Source organism: Apium graveolens, chromosome 4 (assembly GCF_009905375.1).
Source record: "Apium graveolens cultivar Ventura chromosome 4, ASM990537v1, whole genome shotgun sequence".
NCBI classification, from domain to species: domain Eukaryota; kingdom Viridiplantae; phylum Streptophyta; class Magnoliopsida; order Apiales; family Apiaceae; genus Apium; species Apium graveolens.
In genome coordinates, this window is record NC_133650.1 from 258,347,291 (window position 1) to 258,357,767 (window position 10,477).

The 10,477-nt window shown below is 34.7% G+C and overlaps 1 protein-coding gene across 1 annotated transcript; it reads right to left on the minus strand.

Moving 5' to 3' along the window:
- Positions 1–9,588: 9,588 nt before the first annotated feature.
- Positions 9,589–10,212, minus strand: LOC141719554 (uncharacterized). The gene has a single exon (XM_074521932.1). It carries the CDS (start codon positions 10,210–10,212, stop codon positions 9,589–9,591), a length of 624 nt encoding a protein of 207 aa, XP_074378033.1.
- Between the last annotated feature and the right edge of the window lie 265 nt (positions 10,213–10,477).

A 10,477-nucleotide genomic window follows, 5' to 3' on the forward strand; every position in this document is an offset into this window, starting at 1 on the left:
TCATTTGATTATGGTGGTGCAAAGTTTGTGACTAACAACTATTCAGCTATTATGACTAACAACGGTGTGAAAGTTGATTTTCACATTTTTCAGGACTTTCTTGGATCCAGCGAAATTGGGTTTGCTCTTACAGCTCCACCCACAATCTCTGGTGACCGGGTGCTTACTATCTGGAGGACTGGAGTATTTGATGATGGAGGAGCTAATGGATCTCCAACCCTTGTATTTGAATTTGACAATACAACAAGGATTCTAACTCCTCAAACTGTAAGGGATGCATTACATTTGCCTACTTATACCTCTTACACGAGTCTGATAGGTGATATTAAGATGAGGAGATTCTTTACTGAGATTGGTTATGACAAGGATTTGAAGAACCTTGGTCAATTAAAAAGGAATGGGCTAAGGAAGGAATGGAGTTTCTTCTTTGATTGCATATTAAAGGCCTTCAACAACAAATCTTCAAATTTTAATGCCTTGCCCATTACGACACAGCAGATAGGGTACTCTCTAATTCATGGTTCACATTATGATTATGGTAGAGTAGTTCTATTGTTTATTGGTGATAGGATAAATGCTGATAGAAATATAGTATATTATGCTAGATTCTATCAGTTGATTTTCAACGTTTATTTTCCTGATACCCCTATCCCCTCTAATCAAATAGTGTCAGTGTTTAAATTGACAAAAAGGGCTTTTTCGACTTAATTTCACAAGATGAAAAGCGGTTGAATTTAGCTCCTTTAAGGTTACCACTAGTTGCAAGAAACTTGCTTTTAGCAAGGTTTCCTGAGACTTATGGTTTGCTTAACAGCCAGAGTACTAAGCTGCAGGAAATCACCATTGGAAACCCCCCTGTAGCTCACCCCAGCACAATAACTCAAACACAAATCCAAACACAAACTCAACCACCAGAACAATCTCAACCAGAAGCCATCTCATGTGTCTCCCAAAAGACACTTGTTGTAAAAAGAAAGAAAGAATTGACTAAAAAAACTAAAAATCCTGCTATAGCTAAGTCAAAAGATGAAGCATCTCAAGTTCCTCATTCTTTAAAACCTTCAAAAATTGTAAAGTGGAAACTTGTACTTGCTGGATTGGAATCAGATTCAGATGAGGACAATGCTACCTTATCTTCCAGATTTCCAAATTTTTCATCTGATTCTTCTCCAAGACCAGTTGTTCCTTCAACTGAAAAAGACACAGCTGCTGAAACTGGTGCAAACCCCAGACCAAAGAAAAGAAGGTTTGTCAAGGCCTATTCCAATCAGCACTTGCTCCAGATTAAACAAAAAATTGTTGAGGAGACACAGAGTGCATCAAATCCAATTTCTGAAATCCAGTCTGCTACTGAGGCGCTTGTAGAACTGTCTGAAACTCCAGTAACGCAATATCACAAGAGAGCGAGGGAAGTTTCTCATGAGCAAGTAGAAGCTAGTGTCAAGAGGCTGCAAGGGAAAGGACTTTTCCCTGGATCAAGCACACAAGAACCTTTATCTCAAAGGGGTATGACAACTATATCTCCTGATCTAATCCCACAAGAACTTGCACCTCAAAGTGGTGAAGCAAATTTTGAAGAACAAGCGCCTCTGATTGAAACTGCTCAGGAGTCTATTACTGTAATTATAGAGAAGGGAACACAAGCACCTGGTTGTCAAAGTCATCCAGCAACTCCTGATTCTCTATCTACACAAGAACCATTGCATCAAAGTTATTATAGATTCTGAAGGTAGAAAAGCTGCATCTTCTGATTCAAAAAGTATAAATACTGTCATTACTTATCAGCATTTATTCTAAATACTGATTTAATCTTTTCAGCATTTATTTTTTCATGATACAAATCCTATCGGTATAATTACTTCTAGACCTTATTTAAGGACTACCTCTAGTTGTATGGCCACAAATCACCCTTCTTTAGCCACCTCTTATTTCTGTAGGATAATATTTCTGAGCTTTTTCTGTGAGATGTGTAAAAAGATTGAGGGAAAAATAGAATTAAAGAGAGGCAGGATCCTTCCTGGCAAAAGAAGAGGTAGATGAGTGATAGGATTTAGTAATCCTTGTGAGGAAGCTCTGACTATTAAAAGTCATAAGATGTGTGGTGTGAGGAGTAGTGAGACTGCTTTAAAAGAATAGAGAGATTAAGTTTCATTTGCTATATGTTTGCAGGTGCACATAGTACTAAAGAAACAGATGTCGAACAATAGTCCATTGAACCTCAAGTAAACTTTGATGTACCTAGTGATGTTAATCTCATTGCAAGTCTAAGTACTTAGACTTTCTTACAGTCCATACATTCTACTATTCCACCACATGAGACAATCCCTATTTTCATTGAAAAATAGTCCATTTACTCTACTTTTCCTTCACCTGAGAAAATCCATGTTATTGATGAAGATGAAGTAGCACAACAGTCCATTCATAAAGCTTTATCCATTTCAAAATCACCATAGTATTATACAAGAACTCAGGTCCTGGAAGTTAATTTCGAAACTCCAATTTATTTATCTATAATAGTTGAAGATGTGGAGTTAACTGCTGATGGTGTGGAAGGTTCAGAAGCTGCTAGATCACATAATGCACCAATTTCTAATTTTATTATACATGCTGAAGCTGGTGATGAAGTCAGCAATTAGTGCAAAATCTAGTTGCTATTGATGAATCTAATGATGGTAAAGAAGCTATTATTTCTAATGCTATTATAGATCTTGAGGATGATCTTTTCTTCCCTGAAGATATGCCTATGTATGTGAGACAATATAAAATGAAAGAGTTAGATGCTAAGAAGGACAAGGATTATTTTAATAATCTCTGGAATGCTCATTGGAAAGATGATACATATCCTATTTCCAGACCAAAAGCTGTTGCACATCTGGAAACAGCAGAACAGAAGATTGAGAATCCTGATATGCTGAATCGTCTGAAAGCATCAACTTTAGTTGTCAGATCCTTACATACAGCTCAAGAAGCAACTACTTCTTAAATCAATCAAATCAAAGAATCATTGATTGCTTCAAGGTTGACTACTCATTAGGAAATTCAGAAACAAATTACACCAATAGTTGTCAGGCAAACTGTAATTGAAGCCATTCAAGCTAGATTGGAATCTAAATAAGCTTAAATGTCTTATCAACTTACAGAAGTACAGGATTCAATGGAGCTGATTCTTTCTATACTGCTTGGTGATGATGCCAAAAAGGGGGAGAAAATTGTTAAATCTAAATGCAAATAGCTGACATTGACAAATAGTGATGATGAATATCCTGATGGAGGTAATAAGGGGGGGCATAAGGATAGTGAAAGGAGAAGAGGTGAAGAGCTAGTTGGAGTTAGTGGTTCATCAAAAGCAATCACTAGATTTCGATCTAGACAAGGTGGAGAGAGTAAAAAAATGAAAGAAGAGTTAAAGATTTGACTGTGACTGCAAATATGTAACAATCTTTACAAGTCACAACTGCTGCTAATGAAGACCAAGGTATTTTGGAGATAGATGTTGGTGCTGAAGCAAGTCAATATCTTCAAACTCTAAAAGTAAAAGGAAGGAAGACAACTCTATTATAAAAGGATCCAAATATTCAAGTATTTGACTTTAAGGTGAGTAGAAGAATCCTTGAAAGAGAAAATCTTGGAGTTGATCTTGAACATTTAAGGCAAATAGAGGAAGACTTCAAGAATTCCATGAAGATAACAAATGCTGATATTGTTGTTATTTCTCAAGTACTTTATGAAGATGATCCTTCTAACAATCCAACCAGAGGTGTAGTTATAAGGGAAATCACAAGTTATTTTAATTGCTGACAAGAAGCTTAAAGGAAAAGAGAAGATATGAGAGAAATCAAAGATTTCAAAGTCTAAAGTCAAAGCTATTGCAAAGAAGAAATAAGTATCTAAGAAAACTAAATCTCAAATACTGATAGATCCAATCTATATAGTAGTTCAATCTTATGATACTAAAGAAAATTAAAAAGAAGAAGAAATCAGCCAAGCTCATCAAAGAAGGAAGATTTATGGAGCTGACTGGGCTGATAAACTGAAATAAGCCTCGGAAATTACTCAAGTTAAAGAGGCTGTTATTCAACCAATCACAACCTCTGATTCTACTCATGTTGTTGATTTCTTAAACCCAGTTCAAGCAAATTTATCAAAATACTGATTTTGAAGACATAGTCTCTTATAAGCCAGAACTTAATTTTGAAGAAAAGAAGAAGCTACTATGGGGAAGCAAGAAACCAACACCTAGAAGAGATTCTTCTGAAATATTAAAAAAGATTTATAGTGGAAGTTCTCGATCTAGATAACCTGGAATCACAAGTGGTCTTGGAAGATTAAATGTTGATGATCCATTTATAGGAGATGCTTTGACTCTAAGAAAGCATTCTTATTTGACAGAAATTGGAGGCAATGTAATCCTTGAAGACTTATAAAAAATCATATCAGTGCAAATTTTTATTGATCATACTGAAGAGAAAATAATCTATTTTCTGGAGTCTGGGAGAAGCTTAAGGTTGAATCAAGAACAGTTAAGAAACAAATCATGGCAAGAATTGGAACTTTTGCTACAATTCTCAAGGTAACTAATTATGTAACTGCCAGATGGTCTGCATTCATAAAGAACCTGATACAGTTAAAGCATAAAGGAATGTCTTATAAATCAAACTACATTCTAAAGTACATTGATCAATTTGAATATACTGTTGATATGCCTATTGGAGGAGCCAAGATAAAAATAAGTCTAGGAACTAAAGTATTAACCTTTAATCCTGATTGAAAGAAAATTGGGTTTCTGGAGCTGGATGATCTATCTCTTGGAAATTCAAAGTTACATTATCATAGGGCTGCCATATTTCAGAATGATGAATCAACAGATGAACTGAGGGAACATGAACAGAGGATGCAATGGTATTTGGATGTTATGGAAGAGATCCTGCTAAGGAAGTTTCTTGAAGATTTTCCAGACTATGTTAGAATTCGGAATGAAGAGTAAAGTCTAATATTCACTTAAGCAAGATTGAATATGCATACTTGATTCATGCATTTAGATAGTTTTGACATCATTAATTAAAACTTGTCCATATTTCCATAATAAACAAGTTGGGGGAGATTGTTAGGAGCAATTGATGATATCAAGCAGAAACTATCAGAAGTTCACATTAGAACTTATATATCAACGGATGATGATGATATCAACGGATGATGATGTCAACAGACGATGTAATCAATATTTGTCACATCAGTTGATCTTTAATAAGGAGAAGGAAACAGGAACTCAAGGTAGTAAAGGACTTTATCTCAGAAGCATTGTATTAGGTTTCCTTGTTGTTAATAGAATAGGATTTCTTATATATTGTGTATTTATGCTCTATATAAAGCATGGATTAGGTTTATGCTATAAGCATTACGAACATTGTTATATCTTTCGCACAACCTAGCAACTCTCAAGGATAATTGTTCATCCTTTCGAGAGAGTACGTTTGTAATCAGTTTTTATCTGTTAATATAAAAACTGTTAATTATGTTGAAGCTTTGTCGAATTGATTGTATTAAATGTATTCACCCCCTCTATAATTGATTAAGGGCCTAACATTTTATTTTCTAATTTCAAACAAAATCATACATTCATGTATAATATTCGAGAGTATAAGTTGCGAAATCCCTGGATATTACATCCTCCCCCCGTTAAAAGGATTTTGTCCCAGAATCACACCTTAGTAAATAAGTGAGGATACTTATCAAGCATTTCGCTTTCAAGCTCCCAAGTTGCTTCCTCAATATTGGGATTCCTTCATAAAACTTTTACTAACGGCACTATCTTATTTCTAAGCGCCTTCTTTTTCTGGTCTATATATATCTTTCTTGAATCATCACGTGCTCTTGAACTCGTCGAATCTTTTCTAACAACTCAGGTTAAAATGTCATTGCATACATTATGCTATCTCTTGACTCGGGAATTCGTACTTCAATTTCTAATTTTTTAAATTCTTTCATTAACTCTTCTGATGATGTTAACATATTAAATCTCTCCTTTCGACTCAAGGCATCTGCCATGACATTTGCCTTTCCAGGATGATAATTTATCGTACAACCATAGTCTTTGATCAATTTCAGCCATCGTCTTTGTCTCATGTTCAACTCCTTTTGGGTAAAGATGTACTTCAAGCTTTTATGATCCGTATAGATTTCACAATTTTCTCCATATAAATAGTGTCTCCAAATCTTAAGCGCAAATACGATTGCCGCTAACTCTAGGTCATGAGTTGGATATTTCCGCTTGTGAGGCTTCAATTGCCGAGAAGCATACGCAATCATTTTTCCATGCTGCATTAACACGCATCCTAGTCCTTTATGAGATGCATCACTGTAGATCATGAAATCACCTCCTTCATTTGTTAGAGCTAACAAGGGTGCTGAAATTAACCTCTTCTTTAGTTCTTGAAAACTCTCTTCACACTTATCTCTCTATACGAATTTCTCAATTTTTCTGGTCAACTTTGTCAATGGAACCGCTATCTTTAAAAAGTCTTGTACAAATCTTCGATAGTATCCAGCTAGTCCCAGAAAACTTCTAACTTATGTTGGCGTCCTAGGCCTTTCCCAATTGATTACTGCCCCGATCTTTGCGGGGTCCACTTTGATGCCTTCACTGCTTACCACGAGCCCAAGAAATTGAACTTCCCTTAGCCAGAACTCGCACTTAGAGAATTTGGCATATAAATTTTCTTTTCTTAAAATTTCCAAAGCTATTCTCAAATGTTCGGCATGTTCTGCTTCCGTTTTAGAATAAATCAAAATATCATCGATAAACATGATCACAAACTTGTCCAAATATTTTTTGAAAACTCTATTCATCAAATCCATGAATGTGGCATGTGCATTGGTCAGCCCAAAAGCCATCACTAAGAACTCGTAATGCCCATATCTCGTACGAAATATCGTTTTAGGTATATATTCTGCTTTGATCTTCAATTGGTGATAACCAGATCTTAAGTCTATCTTAGAGAAATCAGAATCTCGAATCTCAATATGAATCATACCAACACCTACTATTTAGTCACACTCAACGTCCCGACGTCCTATCTTTCTATTTCTTAATCATAATCCTAACCCTTTACCCATTCGCGATAATCTAGGCTTGTGGCAGTGACTTTTAATATGTGGCTCTGATACCAAACCTGTGATGCCCTCCAAATCCGGTTCAGAAGTTTGGGGTTCATAACACACACACCCCTATTATATAAACCTGTTTATGAAAATAATATATGCAATGACCCTACTTACCATAACCACAGATCGTTACAGGTTAAAGTATGCCCACAAGCCACAACCTTATTTATATTACAACGTACCAAATCCCAATTTATTTATCTTACAACTGAAAATAAAATAGTCTTATAATTTTCAACTCAAACTAAGATAAACATCCTTTGTTAACTTATTCCATTTCAACATGGAAACCTAGCTCGTACACTTGTCTGTGGATCCTCGCTACCACCAGTTTCCTTTTTAATTGGAAAAGAACATAAACAGATCTTTAAGAGTGAGCTTACTAGCTCAGCAAGTCATAATGACAATACTGAGATTTAACAATGATCAATTGAATTGATATAAGAAATCAAGTTGCTCCATAAGCAGTGATTAGAATTGGATATTCACTTTTTATTTTAAAAACCAAGGTTAGACTACTGATCAGTCATGCACTAACCCCGAGCAAGGCTGATTCATAATGAGCATAGGCTGATTCATAATACCATGAAGGTATAACAAGGTGTGTATAAGGATTGGCTTCAAGCCTGGGAAAGAATCAGATAATAGAAGAACAAAGGTTTAAGGGTTATAAGGATTAGCCTTCTGATGTATAAGGTATAAAGGTTCGTATGTTAAGCAATTCCATTTTAGGGATCTGTATATGGTATATATGTATTTGTGGTATGTGGAGTAGTATCGTATATGTGTGGTTCGTATCTGGGAATTCAACAATCAATGGTTTACAAAGAATAAGGCTTACGGCTCAAAGATCAATAAGAAGAATCAAGGTTTAGGGTTAATTACTTCAAAGAACTTGCAATATAAAATAGAACTATTCAGAATACATATCACAAGAAAGTTCAGGGATACTTGTAGTATATCATAAGAAGGTTTGAGAATACTTGCATTAACTCAATCCAATTTCCCTTTACTTGTACTCATCTATTGATCTTTACTCACTGACCACTTACTTTCCCTTTCTACATCTCGCTTCCTCTGTTAGACATAACATTTATTTATCAATACTTATTCTCATATCTAACTATTCGTTACAAGCTTCTAATTACCCTTCATTTCACCCAAATCCGACTTATCGATTGAAAATTACAACAAAAACCGTTAAACAATGCACATATAGGCATATTATACATCAATCTGATCACATATAGCACATAGAATTTAAGCTATTCGATCAAAAAAAATTCAAAGGAGATTCGGGGATAAAATGATTTTTTGGGTATTTAATACGAATTTTTGAATATCTTTCGGAATTAAAACGGGTCAACGAATTATTTTATAATTAAATAACAAGGTTCAAACACCCAAATCTGACTTTAAAATCATTTAATAATAATTATTGAGCTTTGAAAATAATTTAAAATAATATTTTTTAAGCTCGAAACTATTTTTTGGAATTTTGAAATCAAAAGAAATAATTAAATCCAATTAAATAATCAATTAAAATAAATTAATAACTAATTAAATAAATTAATCAACTAATATTTAAATTAATTGACTAATTAAATAATTAATTATCAACTAAAATTAATTCATTAATTAATTTAGATTTATTTTTGAATTAAAAATAATTTTCAGAATAATAAATAATGAATTTTGGAATTGTAAATAATTAAAATTGATTTTATGAAAATAAACTAAATAGAAATATGATTTTTAGAATTTTTGAAAACAGAAATACAGTTTTTGCAAGATTTTAAAACAGCAAGGACTGAAATATAAGTTTTTGCAAAACAGGGGGTCAAAATGTAATATGACTGTCCCCCTTCTTTTCCACCTCGCTGGCCAGAACTCCATGGCCGCCTCCATGGAGCTTTTTCAGAAGACCTGAAACACTCCAGAATTACACAAAACTAATAGGGGATGATCCCTAAGCTTCCAGGAACATTATCACATCATTAAAACGATTAACGAATCAACCGGAAAACTCGATCGAAGTTTCCGTCATTGTCGTGCTACTTTTTCCGGCGAACACATTCCAGTTATCCTCCGTGCATCATATATATACCAATCGATTCGTTTTTCAACGATCTATAAACTAATGTAATCAATTTAAATCAATAACCCTCACAGCAAAACGCCTAATTTCTAATTAAGAACATATATCCCAGATATTATATATACGCTTGGTCGAATCACTCCTTTGTCCAATAATTCCTGCAATTGCGTAGCTAACTCTTTCATTTCTACAAGTTCCATCCGATAAGGAACTTTCGATACTGGTTCAGTGCCAAGTGCCAAATCAATCACAAATTCTATCTCTCAATCTGGTGGCAATCCTGGTAATTCGTCTGGGAAAATGTCGGGAAACTCATTAATAATTGGAATTTACTCTATCTTAGATGATTCTTTACTAGTATCCACTACATGTGATAAATAGGCTTCGCATCCTTGTCTTAATAATCTTTTTGCTTGAATCATCGTCAGAAACTTTTTCTCTTGTTTCCGCCCTCGAAAGATGACTTCATTATCGTCCTTAGACTGCAACCTCACTTTCTTGATTTTGCACTCAATTTGAGCATCATGGTCCGCTAGCGAATCCATTCCTGGGATGATATCAAATTCTCCTAATTTGAAAGGTATCAAGTTCGCGAAGAAATGAAGACATTTTATCTTTATGTCGCAACTAGGGCAAATTCTATCGACATAGACTCTATCCTGATTAGCCAATTCTATAAGCAAGTTGGGTTCTAAAGGTTGAGTAGAACAATTCAATTTATCAACAAAGTTCTTGGATATAAAAGACTTGGTAGCTCCTGAATCCATTAATACTTTTGCATCTAAAGAATTCACAATAAGCGTACATACAATCACATACGAGTCCTGAACAATATCTTTCATCGTCATGTTAAAAGTTTGAGCCCTTGGTTGCTCTTGAGGTGCTGGTGGTGGTGGTCTAGTTATCCTGAGAACATTTGCTTGTTGAACAGGTTCCTTGCAATCTCTAGCCATATGTCCCAACTTGCCACACTTAAAACATTTCACACCTTTCACGTCCAAAGAACTGGTACATTCTGAAGAATAATGGCCCTTCTTGTTACACTTGAAACATGTAATGTTAGGCTTGTTATAGATTCCAGAATGTTTCTTTCCACACGTCTTACATTCTGGGGTTGGGGGTCTATTGCCTCTCTGTTGCTGATTTTGAGTGGAGAAACGATTACCCTGTCCAACATTTCCAGGTTTGAACCCTTGGAATCCCTTATTTTTTCAGTTG